The following is a 22,899-nucleotide window of genomic DNA, read 5'->3' on the forward strand; positions in this document are numbered from 1 at the left end:
AGACTATTTTCTAAAAATATAATCATCTCCTCCCTCCCAGAAAAGATTATTGGCACTCTTAGGTGAGTTAGAACTTTGGATCTCCTCTGTTTCATTCATAATAATTTATATTTTTTATTCAGTAAGTGATCAGGGGAAAAATATTTAATAAGGAAAATAATGTTAACAAATGCTATTAATACAATGAAATTTGTTGTTAATCTAACGTTAAGTCAAGTAAATATCTCAGTGACCATGGTTGAAAGGGAAAGAAAATAATTATGCCTTCTGAATTACAGATGCTAGGTTTATCTGTTAACCTTATTAATAGAAAAATACCATTGTTCAGAATTTCTGTGGCATGTATTTTCATCAAGACACACACACACACACAGTTATCAAACAGTGAAAACAGAAAATAGAAGCCATATGAGAATCATGATTTATTGCCAAATTTTTTCTACATTTTTCCTCAGATTGCCAACCCTAGCCATAACAAAATTTCATAGATCTTAATTTTTTAAATATTTTGCAATGTTTTTCAACTGTTTTAAAGAATAAAAACTTTCATACTATTTAGAGGAAAAGCAGGTTTCAAACAATATGTTATCTCATTTTAATTTAAATGTGTATATTTACATGTTTGAATAAGGAGGATCAGTACCAAGAATGTTAACAGTAGGCATCTGTTTCTGACTTCTGAGATTTGGGGTGGTTTCACTTTTTGAATAGTTACCTATATTTTCACATTTGTCTACAGTGAAGCACTTGTCATTAAAATAATAAGTAAGGGAATGTCTTTTTACATTGTAGATGTGAAAAACCCTTGACACGATTGCATGTCACTTACGAAGGTACCATAGAAGAAAATGGCAGAGGCATGCTACAGGTAGGTGAATCTCAGTAGTGTCTGTGTATGATTGGGACTTTTTCTTCTCAGACTTCTGACAGCAAAAGAAATTTGAAAAGCTGTTTATTTGTCTCCTAAACTGATTTAATGCAAAGAAGCATGATAGCAGAATGAAGGAAAAACACCAAACAGATCACTTTGACAGCCTTGGTAATGTTGTTATTTACCAGTGTATACTCTCTGTTTCTTACATGTGCTTCTCTCAAAAGCCTTTGACAGAAAGTCCCAAGATCTGGACAGCATCAGCCTCTTGGTTCAGACATTGATTGTAGGTTGACAGTGGAGGAAATTCCCAGGGTATAATCTTGACAGACTGTCACTAAGCATTTTTATTCTTTTTCCTTAAAGGCTCTTCTTGCTCTGCCCTACTTGATGACCAGATTGAGATGTCTTTCAGCCACCAACAGCTTTGTTTAGGTTGAGGGGGCAGACATCTAAAACTGATTTGATAAGAAAGGCCTCTCTCTCTATGTAACAGTTTCATACATGTGAGCTAGCTATGCTTGCTATGTCTTTTCCCTGTTAAAAGCAGGTAATTCTGTCCACCCCTCAATCTTTGTTTATAATCTGTTACTACTTTTACCTTTAAAAAGTATTTTTGGAGAAGGGGGTTAACAACCCCATGTTTAAAATATAGTAATATCTAACCTAACCTTTTGATTTATAGTGCTGCTTTAAAATTCACTAATCAGAGACAGAATGTTAGTGTTTTGTGTTCTTATCCCATTTATAAGAGCATTGTAAACTGAGTTTTCTTTGAAAGAAGCTTGTATACCATCTCATTTATATTGATAATAGTTTATTTTTCTTCCTAGATTCTTACTTGGTGCTTATATTGGTTCAGAATCTAAAGAAAGCGGTTGCCTGAAAATGGACTGATTTGTTTGAATAACTTAATGCTTACTATAAAATTTGTGTCTAGTTATTATTTAAATGAAACAGATTCTTTCTTTAAATGGCCTTTTATTTGGACATATTTGTAATTAAAATCTCCAAAGAAACAAGCTACGTTTTATTCTAAACCACCTTCTCCCAGTGGTTATTTGAGCTTATAAATGAAAATACTTAGGATAGCTGAATTAATATTTTTCCTGTGTTACTTTGGAAAAACAAAAACAAAAACAAAGCATATTTAAATTTGTATTTACTCCTATACCTTTTTTCTGTTTTAAAACTAATCTTAAAATATGCTTAAATATTGGTTCGAATTAATATCACTTTTTCCCCCACATTCCCCTCTTCATAAAGTTCTTTCCATCTTTAAAGTCTTGGATAAACTGAGAGATTCTTAATACACATGAACTAAACAAAAGTTATGGCTGGTTAGCACCACAGGAATGCTGACCTTTCATTACAATACAATTCAATAAGGAATTATTTGACAACAGTTAAGGTTGAGATCCTCACCACTTCCTTGGAATATACTGTAGATGAAATGTGAGACCTCGATAGATGAAAAGAATACCGTAAGGGCTTCTTGCTATTAATTGTTCTCCCTACCCATGCCATGTCTCCCCAGGAGATCGGGGAATATTGTATTGCAATGTGACACAGCTCCTTGTGTAGCATATAAATTACATTATGCTGAATGGCAACAACAACAAAACCACTCTGAGGAGCATTGTCATTCCTGTCTTTTCATCAAGTTGTAATTCAGAAGCTGAGTAATCTGAACGAGTAGCTTTAAAGTGACTTGGAAAATAACTGGCTAAAAATAAAGATGCACTCCCATTCTTGTTTTCATGTACTGGAACAGGTTTCTCAACTGTTGTAGAGGGTCTTTATTGTTAAGAATTTTTTTAAGTGTAAAACTTTGGTTTTCTAAAAGACTCCGGCTTTTAGAGGCATACTGAGTTTAGTGTTTTTATTTCTGTGCACACCTTTCAAGTTACAAATGTTGGCCTTTTACTCAAAGCATAAACAATAGCATACACATTGAATGTATTTCATGATCATTATCAAGTAGTACATAAGTTGGATAGAGCTTTTTTATTTTTGTTATGTACCTTATTCCAGTAAAAATTAAGTTAGACCAATCTTAAACCTCGTCTGTTTCAAATTCGTAGTCACAATATCATTATACTTCTAGGCACTCAGCCAGTCTCTTAGTTCTCAAGTACAGCCCATTTTATTTCGTTACTGAGTTTCTTCTCTTTCCTTTACCATTTTCCTGTTTGAGGCCCTAGTAGTGATTGTATAAACTATTCAGTACTCACCTAACCAGCCTTTTTACTTTTAGTTTTACACTTTTCCATTTATTCTTTAAACTCTAGCCTGAATTATCTTCCTAAAACATAGGTCCAGGTGTTTCTTGAATCTTTCCCAGAACCTTCAGAGGGAAATTGAGTAAAAATTCCCTAGACCTCAGACCACCTTATCACCAACTATAAGCCTCCAACTACTATACAATGCAGGCAAGCATGAGGAATCTGTTTACCATTCTCCTCATACGGTGATTTACATTTGGTTTTTTTTGCCCTGTGTCCTTGTGCAGCTATGCCCTCAGCCTGCATGTCAGCTGCCACATCCTCTTGTAAAACTTTCCTAGCTTCCTCCCATGCCCCAATTTTAGTTAATTGTATTTTTAGGAAGTATCAAATACATAGTAACAAGCTCTTTAATAATCATCTTCTCATTCTGCTTATGCTCATTCTGACTGCTATCTAAATTGCAAATGCCGTGAGGCCAGGAACCATACATATCTTATTCATCTTTGTATCCAGTGATTCCCAGCACAATACTCAGTAAATATTTGTTGAATTGGACAGTTTAAGCCATGAATCACCCAGTGCCCATAGACCTCATATGTAATAGGTAACTAATTCTAATCAGCAGACTGGTTTCACCAAAATTATTTTCCTATATAAGCTAAAAAGTTACTCTGGTTTTTTAGCATTGGTTTTAGTACTCCAGAATACAAATCCAAATATGCGATTCTCTCTGGTAACTCATTTGAAGTTACTCAGTGGTATGTTTTAGTATTTTCTAAGTTATTCTATGGTAAAAGAAGACTTCTATTAATTTCTGTCTTTTCACATATATTTTTACATATCAAACAATTCATACTCTTGTTTTACTGTTTCGTAAAATAGGCTTCAGATTGTCATTTAGTATCAGTTGCTTTAAAGAACACTGAAGTTTTAAGAAATAATATATTTTAAAATAGTTTGAAAGCATATAAGCCTCGTGTTATTTAGTCAATTCTATTTTACTTGTGTGTATGACTGTGTATATACACAAGTTGTGTGTGTGTGTAATCTAACTCCTAAGATAGTCTCACTAAGGGAAAGATGGTTGCTATTTCTTACATACTGCCTCATGAGGCTGGCATAGTGCTGGACGCACTGGACAAACGGAAATAATGCCAGCAAGTTGAGTTCGCTTCTCTGGAGGATTGTGTCTCTCTTCTTTATTAGTAGGAGTTTGGGGATCCCATCATACTACTACACATGAAGCATAAAAGTTTCCAACCTAATTGGAAATATTAATTTAATTGAATCTTTTTTGCTATACTGGGATTTTTTTTCTTCCTTTTTTCCTTAGTTATATTTAAAAAAAATAGTTTGTAATGTTCATGTAGTTTGGGGTTTGGCGTTGAATTTAGAAGGAAAAAAATCCGATCTCTTTATTCTTACAATAAGGTTGGAAAAGGTTACCCAAAAAGTTGATTACTAAACTTTTCAATTCTTTAGAGCATATGTTTGGTTACCATATTACATAAGAAAAGTTTAATTACATTCAAGTTATGTGAAATACATAAAGGGAAATTGACTAGTGAATGGGGGAGAATGACTTTGAAACCTTCCCAGATAAAGACCTCCCTTGATTTGTGGCTCCTGAGACACAAATAGGTTTATAAACAAGAATCTGTATAATACATAATGTTTTGCCTAAAGGCTCCATTTTCCAGATTCCTTCTGTGGTTCTGGGATCCAGATAAATGTGCAGAGGTGTTAACTGCAGTGAGATGGAAAGAGTTTAAGCAACCATAATCTACCCTTCCTGGGAAGGTTACTTATTTGGGAATTGATTTTCATGGGAGAGGAAAAGATGAGAGCTTAGAGACTGTGTGCTTCTTGATCATAGGTATTTTTGACCACCATTTAACATGCCACATTTTCCCTACAGGTGGATTTTGCAAATCGTTTTGTTGGAGGTGGTGTAACCAGTGCAGGACTTGTGCAAGAAGAAATCCGCTTTTTAATCAATCCTGAGTTGATTGTTTCACGGCTCTTCACTGAGGTGCTGGATCACAATGAATGTCTAATTATCACAGGTTAGTTTTGGGAAGCCTGGATAATGGGATAGTCTTCCCCATCTGTGAATATCTGTCATGAAGACTAGAGACTACCCAGTAGAGCTTTTCTCTTCCATGGGCATTAGTCCCAATATTTTTATCATTAATTTATACTTAGTTTTTGAAATTATTACAGCCTTATTTTCCTAATCTTAAGACAGACATCTTATCTTTACCTTTTCTTTCCTGGCATCTTTATCTGAGGAACAGAGATAAAAACTATTCAGTTGCCCCCCAGTTTGAAATTTTATGACATAATAATGCTCTTCAGAAGAATATAGTGATATGCTTCTAGTATGTATTCTATTGTAATTTTTCCATTTGTTTCTATTAAAAATAATTTTCAAGTGGTTTCTTGTACTTTAGTGTGAAGACAATTGTGTAAATATAAGAAGCACAGGAACAGTATTTAGATAAATCAGTAACCTTTTGTTTACCCTGTTTTGAATCGTAAAAGAAAAAGTTCAATTATCATGGCTAGGCGTCATGGCTTATGCCTGTAATCCTAGCGCTTTGGGAGGCCGAGGCAGAAGGGTCACCTGAGGTCAGGAGTTCAAGACCAGCCTGGCCAACATGACGAAACCCCGTCTCTACTAAAATTACAAAAACTATCCAGGCATGGTGGCAGCCGTCTGTAATCCCAGCTACTCGGGGGACTGAGGCAGGAGAATTACTTGAACCTGGGAGGTAGAGGTTGCAGTGAGCTGAGATCACGCCACTGTACTCCAGCCAGGGCAACAGAGCAAGACTCCATCTAAAAAAAAAAAAAAAAGTCTGATTATCTTGGTGTTTCTTCTTGATTTCTTTACGTTAATATGGGAGGAGAAGGGGGGAAATTTAGTCAAATACATGCTTTAGATCTGTTATAGAGATTTAATTTTTTTGTTTCTTTAGACTGAGATATCACTATGTAACAGTATTTTCTTGTGAATAAGCTATCAATAAAAATTACCTCATATCTCTTAAGAAACTCTTAATCAGGCACCATATGTAAGTTGAGTCTTTTATCCAAGTACGTAAAAGAATATTCCCACATAAGTGCCATTAATGCACCATCAGTTGCTGGTACTGTTTTTTTTTTCCTGCACATGTGGATTTTTTTATTTCCACTTAGAATCTGTTACTGCTTGGAGATGAGTGTAGGGGTCTAAACACTCACCTGGGTTGTAGAATTTAGTTTATTGTTATTCCCAAAGATTATAGTAGGAGAAAAAACATCACCATGAGTTATATAAAATGTGTACCCAACCACATGACCTCCAAAGACATACATGACAAAACTTACTCCAAAGTCTAATCTTGAAGCCACACTGTGCCTCAGATAGATTTGTAGACCACCTTCAGAAGAGTATATTTTCTTTCTTATGTTTTGCTTTTAAGATTCACTTTCACTTTCAACGATTTGAATATGGTGTGTCTACATGTGGATCTCTTTGACTTTAGCCTACTTGAAGTTTTTTGAACCTCTTGAATGTTTAGATTAATGTTTGTTGTATTTGGTAAATGTTGGGCCATTATTTCTTCAAATATTTGTTCTTCCCCTTTCCTCATCTTCTGAAACTCCCAAATTATGTGTCTGTTGATTCACGTGATGTTCCACGGGTCTTAGAAGCTCTGTTTATTTTTCTTCATTCTTTATTATTCTTGTTCCTCAGACTCAATCTTAATCGACCTGTCTTCAAGTTCACTGATTGTTTTTTCTGCTTGCTCTAAACTGCTTTCAATCTCACTGGTGAATTTTTTATTTCAGTTATTGTGCTTTTCAATTTCTGTTTATTTTTTATAATTTATATCCCTTTATTAATATTCTCTATTTGAGAGATATCATTCTTATACTTTAGTTCTTTAGACATAGTTTTCTTTAGTTGTTTGAGTATATTTTAAATAGCTGATGTAAATTCTTTGTCTACTAAGTCCAACATAGGGCTCCCCAGGGGCAGTTACTAATCACTGCTTTTTTTTCTGAGTATGGGTCATACTTTCTCATTTCTTTCCATGTCTCCTAATTTTCGTTTAAGACTGGACATTTAAAATAATGTAGTGTGACCCTGGAAATCAGATTTTCTCTTTTCATCACAGTTCATCTTTCTTGCTGTTTTTTTCAATGACTTTTCTAAACTAATTTTGTGATGGCTGTGTTCTTTCTGTATGTGGCCAGTGAAGTCCCCGCTCGTTAGATTAGTAGTCAGCTAACACTTTAACAGAGTTCCTTAAATGCCTGAAACTAATAAGTCTCTCAGTCTTTGTTGAAGGGATGTATATGCAGGTGCAGCCTACCTTCAACACTACACCAAGCAGTTGATACCTCTGCCTTAGCCTTCACTTCCTGTCAAGGTCAGGCAGAGGAGAGAGCTGAGGGCTTTCGCTGGTTTTTTCTGAGCATTCATATGGCCATGAGCACACATGAGCCCTCTAGATTCCTTCTTGTTTTAATATATTAGAACTTTTCAAAGCCCTTTGTGGACATCTCATTCTTCAGCTTTTCCTTTGAAGCTTTTGGTTAGCCTATTGTTTGCCCCAGCTTTTGGCCACCACCTCAGGAAGTCTTAGTGTTAAACAATGCCTGTAATTGTTTTCATCAAACCCTCACAAGAATTAGGCTTTTCCTACTGGGCAAGCTCCAAGTCCTGTAAAGTAAAGACAGCCTTCTGAGCGGGGCCCTCCAGGGGACCACCAGACAGGTCAAATAATGATAGTTCTCTGAGAATTGGGCTTTGAAGGAGCTTTCTTTTGCCCCCTCTGATGGCTGCTGATTTTCACTGTGATTCAGGAATGTTAGTTTTTAAGGCCGAGATGGAGCTTGGGAGAGTGGGATGGGAATAAGGCAAATGAAACACTACAAAATTTACTGTTTTTACCAAGATTCAGCTGGTTTTTCTTGAATAAACACTCCCTGGATTGCTGCAAGCCTTTGGCTACTTTTCAGTTGATTCTCACAGTGCTCATCACAGTGTTCCCATTGCTTTCATGGAGGAGAGAGTTTTCAGAGGTTTTTACTGCACCATTTTTGACTGATGTCTTTTTATCTTTTGTAAGCACCCGTTGATAAAGGAGCTTTCAATGAGTTAATCTACACCATTTAGACATCCTGTGTAAATTTTTATCCCCGTGATTCTGCTGTTTTGGTGAAATAAAGCCAAAAAAAAAAATTGTAAATTGTCTGACTTTATGTAGGAAATTAAGATTGGAACTTCCGCAAAGGAATTTTTTTTCCTAGATAGAGCCTCAGTCAGCCATTTGAAGTTAGTGACTTGGAGTACTGCATCCAGAATTCTGAGATTATGATCCAAATTAAACTGAAATGGAAAGATAAACTCCTTTCATACTCAACACTTCCTCAACTCACATTTTGGCCATCTGTCTGCATTTGTTATCATGGATACACATGGGAAGTTACAGTTGGGCAAGGTACTAAGAGAGATGAGATTGCAAGGAATTACAGAACAAAAAAACTGGCATAAATCTATTGTTGGGCAACCAACACTTTGGCTGTTGCTTTCATACTATTGTAGGGAAGCTCTGCAGGTTTGGAATGTGACTGTCTTCATCATTTACATACATCAAATAATACTTTAAAAGATTACTATTCCGGCTGGGTGCAGTGGCTCACGCCTGTAATCCCAGACCTTGGGAGGCCGAGGCGGGTGGATCATGAGGTCATGAGATCGAGACCATCCTGGCTAACACAGTGAAACCCTGTCTCTACTAAAAAAACAAAAAAATTAGCCAGGCCTGGTGGCGGGTGCCTGTAGTCCCAGCTACTCCGGAGGCTGAGGCAGGAGAATGGCATGAACCCGGAAGGTGGAGCTTGCAGTGGATCGCACCACTGTGCTCCAGCCTGGGCAACAGAGCAAGACTCCGTCTCAAAAAAAAAAAATTTTTTTTTTTTTTTTTTAACTGTTAAGGTAGATTTGGACTGAAGACTAGAACAAAATATCCCATCAGTTTTTAAGATGAATTTACATTCTTGAAATAAAAAACTTGATAAAATGCATTTAAACTTAAAGCTAACTTGTTTCATTTGTTTAATTTCTCTAGAAAGTAGTAAGAACTGGGCCGGGCAAGGTGGCCGACACCTGTAATCCCAGCACTTTGGGAGGCCGAGGCTGGGGGAGATCACGAGGTCAGGAGATTGAGACCATGCTGGCTAACATAGTGAAACCCCATCTCTACTAAAAATACAAAAAATTAGCCAGGCATGGTAGCATGAGCCTGTAATCCCAGCTACTTGGGAGGCTGAGGCAGGAGAATGGTTTGAGCGTGGGAGGCAGAGGTTGCAGTGAGACGAAATTGTGCCACTGCACTCCAGCCTGTGTGACAGAGCAAGACTCCATCTCAAAAAAAAAAGAAAAAAAGAAAGAAAGTAGTCAGTACTTTGTCATCCTCCATTAATGTTGTTAATGTAAATAAAGGATGTCATTTTCCTTGGGAATAAAACAGGAATGTTAAGAGGAAAACGTTAGAATATTTTCTTTTTTTAAAGATAATTTGTCCCCAGTCTAAAAACGGATTCTAATCTCCTTTCACGTAATCTCTAAACGTTCCTGCAGCTATTGTAAAATGAATGGAAAATTGCAGATCCATGACTCACCTTCAGATCTGTAATTACCTCAGGCTAAGGACATACGGGGTGACTTTTAACTCAGCATTTTCTCCCACATCCACTTAACTTTATTATAGTGCCTCCTAATTAATATCTGTGATGTGATGTTACCTTAATGGAAATGGCCATTTCATCATCTATTTGATGTCTGGACTTCTGCCATCTCCCTCCTTAGGAGACTCTTAGCCATGCACTGCAATCTATCTGCCTGATCAATTCCATTCCTTCAATGATGCATCCAGCTCAGTGAGCTAATGGCTGTGACTGTGCTGCCTGAATCTGTAGAAGAGTTTGAGAAATTGGAAATAAATTAAATTTATCATCATTATGGGATATCTGGTTGGTATCAGTCTTTTAAATGACTATGAAACAGGTCATGCAAACAGGCAAATACTTTTATACAGACAGTGTTATCCCTCTGTTTGTTGTGATCCTCCTTGGGGCAGCCATGAGTTAAAAACCTTTCAGTAAGTATAGATAGAGGGAAAGAGTTAAAATTCCAGTCTTCCCATTTCTTCTTCTTTTTTTCCCCTCTTATTTGTTTCTATACAACATCCAGAAAATAGTTTCAATACTAAAGGGTGTTAAGTTTTCTGAGAGTTGTTTTTCTGCTTCTGTTTGGTGAGCACATAAACCAGATGCCTAGGCATGAAACCTACTGGGCAGAGTATTCGTATATTTAACATAAAACCTGCCGCTAGTGAATCAGATTATCCCAGACATCACAAATCTTTACATCTTTTCTGAGTGTCAGCAGAGCTGATAGAAATGATAACAAGTAGACACCATCGCTTATAGTAGTGGTGACATCTTCTAGAGTTACAGTATTTGAGGTGCCTGTTAAGACACCAGCTCATTGCGAAAGGTCCAAATTCAGTTAGAGCTTTCCAAAAATGTTTGGAAATTAAACATTTTTGTGCTTGTCTTTTCTATGTTTTTAATAATCATTAGAATTAAAAGCAAGAGTTTTCTATCTACTGCATAATCACTACTGTTTGAGTGATGCTAATAAAATTTGGGTAAAATGGTGTTTATACAAACCTGCTTTCAACAACCCATTGGTAAGTAGAATTTTTTTTAATCTCCAAATATTTTTGTCCCATGTTCATTACAAACTCTTATTCCTAATAAGGGAAAATAACCATGTTTCTTACTACTAAATCTAAAAAATCATAGAGGTCATGCACTCTTCATAAGATTTTAATGGATTCCTTCTAGTTTTTTCCTTAAGTGAAGGTCTTTGACTGTGAAGTTTTAAAGGCCCATCTCTAGTGAGAGCTATCACAAAGGTCATTCAGTCTTCTGTCTCAGTAGCTGTTACCAGTTTACCTTTATATTTTCACCATAGTTCATTAATTTACATTTTAAACAAGTTAAAGGCATTCACTTTTTTCAAAGGAGACAGTTGGCATGTTAAAAGGTGTCTACTTAGAAAACCCAGGATTTAACTTGTTTGGCACAAAAGTGTTTGTATGTATATTTTTTTATTTCCCATAAAGGAGGGAAGGAAGTAAATCTAACCTTGTTCCTCTTAGAAAAGAACACTGAAACTATATTAACCTGAAGTAGAAATATGATAATTGATATTTCATATTTTTCAGCCACTTTCTTTTAAAAAGACAGAACAAGTATTTGTTTTCTGAGTTAACAGATCAGAATAGGCAGTTTGTCTTTTTATGAACAGGAAAAACAAAGCTTGTCTACTGCTAGGCAGAAAACAGAAAAGAAGGAGTAGTCCTTGCTGTCTCGTTTCCTATCAGGCAAGTAGACCAGGTTGCTTTTCACCCCCGTGTAAATAGAATCACATATCTGTGATTTCTCTACCCCCTTAAAAAATTTAAGTCTGATGACACCAATATTGATGGCTTTGTGGTTTTGAATGAATTTTTTACTTGTCTTATTTAGTTTTCCAAGGAATTCTATGATGTAAACAAAATAAGAATTATTAAGAACCCTGAATTTCAGATGATGAAATGATGTCCAGTGAGGTTTGGTTATCTAAGGTCACCTAAAAGATTCACTTCGAGTTTCTCATGTTTCCTAATCTGAGTGCAGTGCTCTTTTTACCATACCATGCATTTATTGTAGATGTGAATTTTTAGTATGCATCAATTATGTAGTGCCTTCAGATTATTTCTGGACTCATTATTTTAATATCAGTTAAATTTCTTTGACTCATTAATTATTATGTTTGTTCAGGAAGTTCTTACTCAACTGCTTTTATATTCTTGCATTACAAGATGCTAATGTAGATTAAAATGTTATTTGTTTTTTCCTTTTTTAAGACACAGGATCTTGCTTTGTCACCCAGGCTGGGTTATAGTGGCACAATCATAGCTCACTGTTACCTCAAACTCCTGAGCTCAAGGGATCCTCCCACCTCAGACTCCTGAGTAGCACGAACTGCAGACTCACACCACTGCACCCAGCTAATTTTTTTTTTAATTTTCAGTGGAAATGAGATCTCACTCTGTTGCCCAGGCTGGTCTGAAAACTCCTGGGCTCAGGCAATCCTCCTGCCTCAGCCTCTCAAAATGCTAGGCTTACAGGCATGAGCCAACACACCCTGCCTATAATTTATAATCCCTGCCCTTGAGGAGCTGAAAATCTAGTGAGGGAGTCAGATTCCAATTCTTAAGACAGATTTATTGAGGTATAATTGACATAAAATAAACTGTTTGTTTAAAGTATACAATTGCATAAGTTTGGACATATGACTACACTCATGAAGCTATCTTTTATCTTTTCATTGTTTTTTATTTTGAGTTTTGAAAGCTGTGTATATTTTGGGTATAAATCCTTTATCAGATATTTGTGTCATGTCTTTTCATTCTCTTCACAGTGACTTTTGAAACACAGAAGTTTTAAGTTTTGAAGTAAGCTTATTAATGTGTTGTTTTTGTTCTTCCTGTTTTGGTTGCTATAGCTTTATAATAAGTCTTAAAATCAGGTAGTATGGGTCCTTCAACTTTTTTCTCCTTCAGAGTTGTTTTGCCGAGTTTTAGAATCAGTATTTCAATGTTTACCAAAACAGCTGCTGGAATTTTGAGAATACTTTGAATCTATAGATCTATTTGGGGAGAATTGACATCTTAACAATGTTTTGTCTTTGACACATGTCTAGGATATATGTCTCTGTTTATTCATGTCAGTTTTTCTCACTAGTATTTTATAGTCTTCATTGTATAATTCTTCCCCATTTTGTCAGATTTATCCATAAGTATTTCATAATTTTGTTGCTGTTGTAAATTTTTTTTAATTTCCGTTTTTATTCATTACTACTATGTGGAAATACAATTGATTTTCAGATTACAATTCAATATGTTAAGTGCTCTACTAATGTTATGTGCAAAGTACCTTGGGAGCATGGAGGAGGAACAATCAACCCTACTTATGGTGACAAGGAACACTTCATAAAAGAAATAACATAAATTTTCTAGTTATTTTCTTGATTTTTAGTATGAATATCTTGCCCAGAATTCTAGATAAATGTGTAATAATTAAAATACAAATTATTTTTAGAAACAGTATACTAAATAATAGACTGGTAATTCTAATATTGAGTTTAAATCTTTGAGCTTTTGATTCTGGAAATTTTTAATCATATATGAAAATAGAGTATTTTCATAGCTTTATTTATATTATGTGGTTTTTTATTGTTTTTTTTGTTTGTTTGTTTTGAGACAGAGTCTCACTCTGTCACCAGGCTGGAGTGCAGTGGCGCCATCTCGGCTTACTGCAACCTCCACCTTCCGGCTTCAAGTAATTCTCTTGCCTCAGCCTCCTGAGTAGCTGGGACTACAGGTGCATGCCACCACACCCAGCTAATTTTTGTATTTTTAGTAGAGATGAGGTTTCACCATGTTGGCCATGATGGTCTCGATCTCTTGACCTTGTGATCCTCCCGCCTTGGTCTCCCAAAGTGCTGGGATTACAGGTGTGAGCTACCCTGCCCAGCTTTATATTATGTGTTTTTATGTGTATACATATGAAATTTCAGACTTACAGAAAAGTTGCAAGAGTAATACGTGGAATTTCCATATACTCTTTACTCAGATTCACAGAAAAGTTGAAAGAATAATACATGGAATTTCCATATAGTCTTTACTGAAATTCAACAGTTTACATTTTTGTCCCATCTACTTCATCATTTTGTCTATTTTCTTTTCTTGAATTGTTTAAGAATATATTGGAGATACTGTGACCTTTTACCCCTAAATACTTTGTTGTATATTTCCTAAGAACTAGGACATTGTCTTACATCAGCACAGCACAGTTATCAAAATCAGGAAATTTAATTTGATACAGTACTGTTAGTTAATCTACATTATAATATAATTTTGTTATTCCAATTATGACCTTTGTAGCTTTCTTTCCAGTCTTCAATTAGTCCAGGCTCATACCTTGGTATTCTTTAAACTGGAACCATTTTCTCAGCCTTTCCTTGTGTTCATTCACCTTGATATTTCTAAAGTGGATAGGCTAGTTATTTTGTAGATTGTCCTTCTTGTGTTTGCCCACTGCTTCTTCCTAATTAGGTTCAGGTTATTCATTTTGGTAGGAATCCCACTGAAGTGATACTGTTTTCTATTTAGTATACTTATTTATTAATATTATTTATTAATATATATAGAAGTATAGACACTTGCATTCTTATTGTATTCAGTGGATTATGATCCATTGCTTATTATCTGATGCTAAATTGTCCCATATTCAATCAGTGGGAATGCCTTCAAACTATTGTGTGCCTTTGACATGTGCCCATCATTCTTTAATGCACTTTCTTCTTTGAGCATCTGCATCTTTTTAGCACAAAAAGATGTTGTAGGCTTATCTTGTATATTCCCTGCACCAACTCTGGAATCAACCATTTCTGCAGGTGGTCCTGGATTTTTGTTAGTTTTTGGAAGCCAAGATTTGAACTAGAACATATGTTACACCACACACACACACACACACACACACACACACACACACACACACAAAACTGTGAATTTATATCAATACCTCCCATTCTTAACCAGCATCACAGCCTATATTGTACTCTTTCCCCCTTTCCATAATTGGAACTCTCTTCCCCAACTGTGAAGAATGTGGCTCCCAATATCTTCAATTTTTTTCCTTTGTTTAAGCCTAATATATACAAAAGGTGGTTTCAGAACTTCTAAACCATGCCCCTGCAGAAAGTAAACCTGTTAAATGGAGTTCAATATTTGTTTACAGTTATTTTATTTTTGAAGTAAAATTTACACACATTGAAGTATACAGTGTTAAATGGATAATATGGTGAGTTTTGGCAAATAGATATGCTTTTATATCCCACACCCCTATCAAGACATTTAAAAAAAAAAATGTCTATCACCTCAAAAACTTCCCTTGAGCCCTTTTCTGGTCAGTCCCCAAACCCAGAAACAACCATAATTTTTATTCTTTTCATTATAAATTACTTTTTTCTTTTTTTTTTGAATGTCATGTAAATATATATCATACACACTTCTGTATCTTGCTTCTTTTGCTTAGCATAATGTGAGATTTATCTTTGTTTTTTAATATATCAGTGGTTCTATCCCTTTTATTACTAAGGAGTATTCCTTTGTGTGATCATGGCAAATGTTTTATTAATTTTTTATCAATAGTTGGATTGTTTCACTTTAGTTTTGTGATAGTCTTTTTTTTTTGTAATGTCAACTTAGCTAGGCTACAGCCCCCAGTTGTTCTGTCAAACACTAATTTGGGTATTGCTGTGAAAGTATTTTATAGATGTAATCAAAGTCTACAAGTAAAGGAGTTAATCTAATTACATTCAATAAGCATTTTTTTTTCCTTTGAGACAAAGTCTCAACTCTATCGCCCAGGCTGGAGTACAGTGGTGTGACCTTGGCTCACTGCAACCTCTGTGATGCCCCTGCCTCTGCCTCCCAAGTAGCTGGGATTACAGGTGCCTGCCACCATGTTCAGCTAATTTTTGTAATTTTAGTAGGGACTGGGTTTCACCACGTTGGCTAGGCTGGTCTCGAACTACTGACCTCAAGTGATCTGCCCACCTCAGCCTCCCAAAGTGCTGGGATTACAGGCGTGAGCCACTGTGTTTGGCTACATTCAATATGATTTGCATTAAATAAGTGATAATCTGCCTGGGCCTGATTCAGTCCAGTGGAAGGCCTTAAGAGCAGAGCTGAGGCTTCTCTGAAGAGGAGATTCATTCTGTGCACTGCTGCTTCACCCATGCCTGAGAGTTCCTGTGCACCCTTTGGACCTGACTAGTCAGCTCCTCAATTGTGTAGGCCAATTTTTGGCAATAAATCTCTTCATATATATGTCCTACTGGTTCCATTTCTCTGGTTGAACAATAACTGATACAAATCTATTATAAATAAAGCTGCTATGAACATAATTCTTTGCAGTTTTTGTGAGCACACATTTTCAGTATTTGTTTAGTAGTAGTATTCTCTGCAGTTTTTGTGAGCACATATTTTCAATATTTGTTTAGTAGATATCTAGGGATGGAAGTTCTAGGTCAAAGAATATGTGTATATTTAATTTTATAAGGGATTGCCAAACTCTTTTCCAAAATTGTTACACCAATTTATGTTCTACCAGCAATATATAATGAGATTTCCACTTCTTCTGCATCCTCGTCAACATTTAGTGTTGTCACTCCTTTTTTATTATTTTTTATTTTAGCCTCTCTTTTGAGTGTATGGTGGGTTCTCACTGTGATTTTTTTTTATTTGCATTTCTCTGATGACTAATAATGTTGAGCAATATTTCATGTGGTTGTTAGCCAGTTGTATATCTTCCTGTGTGAAGTTTATATTCAAGTCTTCTGTCCATTTTTCTAAATTGGGTTGTGGTTTTATATAGACATGTAGGAGTTCGTCACATATTCTGAACACAAGTCCTTTGTCAGATACTTGATTTGCAAATATTTTTTCTCCAGTCTTGTCTAAGCATTTTCCTGAAGGTGTTTTTTCATTGTTTGTTTGTTTGTTGTTTTTGTTTTGTTTTTTTGAGATGGAGTCTCGCTCTGTCACCCAGGCCAGAGGGCAGTGGCATGATCTCAGCTCAGTGCAACCTCCACCTCCCAGGTTCAAGCAGTTCTCCTGCCTTAGCCTCCCGAGTAGCTGGGATTACAGGTGCACGCCACCATGCCTGGCTAGTTTTTGTATTTTTAGTAGAGACAAGGTTTCACCCTGTTGTCTAGGCTGGTCTGAAATTCCTGACTTCAAGTGATCCACCCGCCTCAGCTTCCTAAAGTGCTGGAATTACAGGCATGAGCCACGGCGCTCAGCCCTGAAGGTTTTGATGACCAGAAGTATTTAATTTTGCTTATTCTAGTTTTTGTTTTGTAAATTTTTAAAAAACTTTTAACTAAAAAGTAAACTTTAATGTTGAAAATGCAAACTTGGGAAAGACAGAAAAGATCACACGCAAGGCTGTCACTTCACACTTGGAAGGTGACCTTCCAAGTACCCTTGCACAGTGGCCGGGCAGAGGCGCTCCTCACTTCGGAGACGGGGCGGCGGCCGGGCAGAGGCGCTCCTTACTTCCCAGACAGTGGGGCGGCCGGGCAGAGGCGCTCCTCACTTCCCAGTCAGTTGGGCGGCCGGGCAGAGGCGCTCCTTACTTCCCAGGCGGTTGCCAGTTGAGCAGAGGCGCTCCTCACTTTGCGGACTATGGGCAGCTGGGCAGAGGCGCGCCTCACTTCCTGGACAGGGCAGCAGCCTGGCAGAGGCACTCCTCACTTCCCAGACGGTTGGCAGCTGGGCAGAGGCGCTCCTCACTTCCCGGACTGTGGGCAGCTGGGCAGAGGTGCTCCTCACTTCCCAAACGGGGCGGCGGCGAGGCAGAGGCGCTCCTCACTTCCCAGACAGTTGGCAGCTGAGCAGAGGCGCTCCTCACTTCCCAGTCAGTTGGGCGCCCTGGCAGAGGCGCTCCTCACTTCCCAGGTGGTTGGCAGCTGAGCAGAGGCGCTCTTCACTTTGCGGACTATGAGCAGCTGGGCAGAGGCTCTCCTCACTTCCTGGACAGGGCGGCACCCTGGCAGAGGCGCTCCTCACTTCCCAGGTGGTTGGCTGGCTGGGCAGAGGCGCTCCTCACTTCTCAGACAGTTGGCAGCTGAGCAGGGGGGGCTCCTCACTTTGTGGACTGTGGGCAGCTGGTCAGAGGCGCTCCTCACTTCCTGGACAGGTTGGCGGCCTGGCAGAGGCGCTCTTCACTTCCCATATGGGGCGGCGGCCGGGCAGAGGCGCTCCTCACTTCCCAGGCAGTTGGCTGGCTTGTTTTGTAAATGTTATGGTCACTGCTTTCTTTATCCTGTCTAAGAAATTTATACCTACCCAATGTCGTAAAGCTATTCTCCTATATTTTCTTCTGAAAGTCTTACAGTTTTGTGTTTTATGTTTATGTCTGTGGTCCATCTCAAAATAATTTTTATTTGTAGTGTGTGGTCACAGTTAAGGTTTATGGATTTTTCTATGAATATCTACTTATTCCAGCAATATTTGTTAGAAAATATTTTTCTAACGGATTATTTTAGTACCTTTGTTGAAAATCAGTTGATGATACAAGTGTAATTGTACTTATGAATTCTGCTTAATTCCATTCAACTCTTGGTCTTTCTGAAGGCCAAGACTAACTAAGTGTTCAACTTAGGGCGTTGAGTGTTCCAATTTTCTTGTTTTTTGTTGCTGTTCTTGTTGTTGTTGTTGTTAATTCTAGGTTCTTTGCATTTCCTTGTAAATTTTTAAGTCACCTTCTTAATTATTATTTTTTAATGTCTACTTATGTTAAGATTGATATGAATTTTTATATCAAAAATTAACATTGTAACAATATTGAGTCTTCTATCTCAAGAGAGTATATGTCCCATTTAAGTTTTCTTTTTTTTTATAGTGTCTTTTTTTTTTTTTTTTTTGAGATGGAGTCTTGCTCTGTGGCCCAGGCTGGAGTGAAGTGATACAGTCTCCACTCACTGCAACATCTGCCTCCTGGGTTCAAGCAATTCTCCTTCCTCAGCCTCCTGAGTAGCTGAGATTACAGGCACACACCACAACGCCCAGCTAATTTTTGTATTTTTAGTAGAGACGGAGCTTCACCATGTTGGCCAGGCTGGTCTTGAACTTCTGACCTCAGGTGATCCACCAGCCTCGGCCTCCCAAGTGCTAGGATTACAGACGTGAGCCACTGCGCCCGGCCAGTAGTGTCTTCTTTGTTGTTACATTTATTCCTAGGTATTTTATGGTTTTTGACATTATGGGTAATGGATTTTTTTTAAATGTTTATTTTCTCATTGTTTGTTGCTAGTATACAAACATACCCTTGATCTTACTAAGTTTACTTACATGCTTTTTCTTTATTTTAATTTCCTCTCTTTCTTTCCTTTTCTTTTTTCTTTTTTTTTCTTTTGAGACTGAGTCTTGCTGTGTCTCCCACTCTGGAGTGCAGTGGCACCATCTCGGCTCACTGCAACCTCCGCCTCCCAGGTTCAAGCAGTTCTCCTGCCTCAGCCCCCCAGTAGCTGGGATTAAAGGCGCACACCTCCACGCCTGGCTAATTTTTACATTTTTAGTAGAGGTGGAGTTTCACCATGTTGGCCAGGCTGATCTCAAACTTCTGACCTTAGGTAATCCACCCGCCTCTGGGATTACAGGTTGAGCCACTGCGCCTGGCCTCTCTCTTTAGTTAGTGATTCCTTAGAATTTGCTATGTAAACAATCATAATATCTACAAATAGGGACAGTTTGACTTTTTTTTTTACGTTCTTTATGCCGTTTTGTTTCTTTTCTTGCTTTATTGCACTGGCTGGAGAGACCTTCAGTACAGTGCTAAACAGAAGTGATTCTTGCCATGTTGTGGTAGGTGGAATGTTTTTGCCATTAAGTGTGAAGTTAATAGTGACAGATTGTTTGTTTCAGGTACTGAGCAGTACAGTGAATACACAGGCTATGCCGAGACATATCGTTGGTCCCGGAGCCACGAAGATGGGAGTGAAAGGTAAGTCTGTTTCTGTCTTCAGTATTCCATGACTAAAAACAAAGGAATTTGGGCTTGACCCAAATTCCCTCATTCCCTCTGCTTGTATTTCAGCAAGTGAACTTAAAAAGGAAAAAGAAAAGAAATCAGCATTACAGATTCATTGTCATTTAAAACACTATTAGCACCTTCCTGTACCAAAGGGAAGAACAGAGAAGATAAAACGAAAAGTCTAAAGCAAAGACAAAGAGGGGCAGAATTCTCTACAGTTCTTTACCTCTGAGCTACAATCAGAAGCTGTGGAGGTTAAATTCCGTGTTTAAATCTGAGTAGAATAGGTTCTAATTAGAGCTTAAAGCCTTTGACCAACTTACTAAGTTATATTTAATTTTTCTGTGAAATTAGATAGAGGAAACCTATGTTGTGACAGTTGACCTAATGCCACAAACCAGTTGATGGCAGAACCTGCAGTGTGGTTTGCTGCTCCTGTCTCCTATTTCTTCTTGAAATATAGTCTTCTACTTTGACAGTCTTGCTTCTAGTTTACCAGAGATAAAATTTTGCCGAAATGCTACCTGAAAGCTTGTGGGATTTTTTGTTTTGTTTTGTTTTGTTTGTTATTTGATGAGAAAGCCATTGTGGCAGAAACAATCAGCTCTTGCCCACGTGCCACAAATTTATTCCTCGTAATGTCTCAAGTCCATCCTCTGCTTTCTTTCTCTTTATTTTTTTAAAATATGTGGTTGCAACAAACATCTATGTAGATGTTTATTCCTGATAATTATTTACAAACCAGCATGAAGATTTCTATTTTGGTTTTCGGTTTGAAAAGTTGCTTGGCACAGCAATATATGCAAGTTCATAAAGAGATTAAATATTTGGGATTTTACATGTTTCCAAAATTATCATCTCAACCATTGCTTTCTATTTCCACAGGCAACATGGTATTGTCTGCTTTGATGTCTTTGTTATTTTAAAAAGTTTCTCACAGTCAGCAATTGAGCACAGTAGGTAGAATGCTGTACTGAATTATTTCACATTTTTGTAACACTTCTTAGGAATTTCCTGGACAGTACATAGTGATGTTACAACCCCAGTGATTTAAAGCGGATCTCTCAAAGCAAAGGAGGAATGAGCTTTTGTCAAGATGCAAATGCCATGTCCTTAGTATTAGAGGAAAACAAAGAACTAGATTCCTTTTGTTTGCCCCCAAATCCTTTAACCTCTGAGACTTACTATAAATGATTTACCTGTTTACACTATGTCATTGTGTTGTCTCTGGGTAATTTTTCATTTTACTCTTTAATGTCTGACAGTGCACACTGTATATGCCTCAATCTAAAAATAAAGGGTATTTCCTTTCTTTTCCTTTCCTTTTGCTCAGACCTGCAGACACTGGTTTGTTTGTTTTGAATATTTTAACACAGCTAAAGTCTTGGCAACCTGACCCCTGAGAGGATTTCATTTGAGCGACTGACTACCTGTTCCTTATCTTTTCTCCCCTTTCCATCCTGTCCCAGGGACGACTGGCAGCGGCGCTGCACTGAAATCGTTGCCATCGATGCTCTTCACTTCAGACGCTACCTCGATCAGTTTGTGCCTGAGAAAATCAGACGCGAGCTGAACAAGGCCAGTAACCTTATTTCTTAGTTCATCCGGCAGCTGTCATCTATTTACTGCCATTTTATTAATGCTGAAATTAATGCTTTCTGGTAATTCTTGCAGTGTCAGTATGTCTGCCCACAGCTCTCCTGATTTAATGGCTGTGTCAGCTTGTACAAGATGTACTTTCCATTTTGTAATTGTTTGATTAGCAGCTAAGGTTGCCAGATAGGCTGTTGCTTAGTTTTAAACCCACACATGCATTTATCTCATCAAGTACCTTAGCTGCTATGGAACATTATCATTGTAAAACCATATAGAAACGAATGAGCTCTGAAAATTTTTTCTCAGACCTGCTTAATGACATTTTCTCTACAAAGTATGCTATCAGGGTTAAAACAGAAAAACTGAAAAAGCCAGGTCAAATGTTCTATTTTAGGTAAGATTTATGATGGAATCTATTATTTTCTGTAATACTTAGTGCTGCCTACTATATTCATTTTTTTTCTTTTTTATTGTATTACAGAAATATAAAAATGAGCCATACCTGTTGTTCAGATTTTCAGTATTGGCAACCATAATAAATAAACTCTGTTACACAATAGAGAGCTGATTCTGTTCTCTGGATTTTGGGCTTTCCCAAAACAGCAGAGATTTTCTTTAGTTCCTCAAATTATTCACTCAGTAGAGATTTTCTTTTCTTTTTTTTCTTTTTGAAATGGAGTTTCACTTTTGTGGCTGAGGCTGGAGTGCAATGGCGTGATCTTAGCTCACTGCAACCTCTGCCTCCCGGGTTCAAGCGATTCTCCCGCCTCAGCCTCCCAAGGACTAAGATTACAGGTGCCCACCACCACACCCAGCTAATTTTTGTATTTTTAGTAGAGATGGGGTTTCACTGTGTTAGCCGGCCTGGTCTCGAATTCCTGACTTCAGGCAATCCTGCCAGCCACGGCCTCCCAGAATGTTGGGATTACAGGCGTGAGCTACTCCGCCCAGCCTAGAGATTTTCTTTAGTTCCACAAATTATTCACACAGCCAAGAAGACTGACCCAATTCTGAAGATCAGTGTTTCACTCCCATGAGTAGGATTTGGTTATGAGATTATTAGGATAATGAGGCTTGTGGTTTTACATGGTTCTACATGGTGTGCCAGTTCCTACACAGACTTCTGAGAATAATAACAGTGATCTAGACAGACTTTTACTACACTTAAAACTTAGTAGATATTTTGAACATAATTAAGTATCTTATATCCTGATCTATTTGGGAGAATCTAATTTATTGTTGAACATATTCTCGTATGTATAATTTTTTAAATTATTTTAATGTTTAGAGTTCTCAAACTTTATAAAATGTTTGAAGAATAATGCACTATTTTTTAAAGTTGAACTTACATAACAGACATCATTTATTTAAAAATAAAAAGAAAAAGTAATCCCTCAGAAAAGCTATCCAGAATCACGAGGTCAGGAGATCGAGACCATCCTGGCTAACACGGTGAAACCCCGTCTCTACTAAAAATACAAAAAACTA

The 22,899-nt window shown here is 37.3% G+C and overlaps 2 protein-coding genes across 6 annotated transcripts in view; one reads left to right on the forward strand and one right to left on the reverse strand.

The window, feature by feature from the left end:
* The window catches only part of LOC126963224 (mitochondrial import inner membrane translocase subunit Tim23), a 901,060-nt gene that overhangs the window by 394,655 nt on the left and 483,506 nt on the right, over positions 1-22,899 (reverse strand). The window lies entirely within an intron of this gene.
* PARG (poly(ADP-ribose) glycohydrolase) overlaps positions 1-22,899 on the forward strand; it is a 138,440-nt gene that overhangs the window by 88,467 nt on the left and 27,074 nt on the right. For all 5 annotated transcript variants that reach the window (XM_050805313.1, XM_050805311.1, XM_050805312.1 and 2 more), the window contains 4 exons: positions 793-868; positions 5,018-5,165; positions 19,707-19,785; positions 21,285-21,393. In XM_050805313.1, the coding sequence (XP_050661270.1) occupies positions 793-868; positions 5,018-5,165; positions 19,707-19,785; positions 21,285-21,393 (412 nt within the window). The remainder of the gene's footprint in view (positions 1-792; positions 869-5,017; positions 5,166-19,706; positions 19,786-21,284; positions 21,394-22,899) is intronic.

This window comes from Macaca thibetana, chromosome 9 (assembly GCF_024542745.1).
Source record: "Macaca thibetana thibetana isolate TM-01 chromosome 9, ASM2454274v1, whole genome shotgun sequence".
NCBI classification, from domain to species: Eukaryota; Metazoa; Chordata; class Mammalia; order Primates; family Cercopithecidae; genus Macaca; species Macaca thibetana.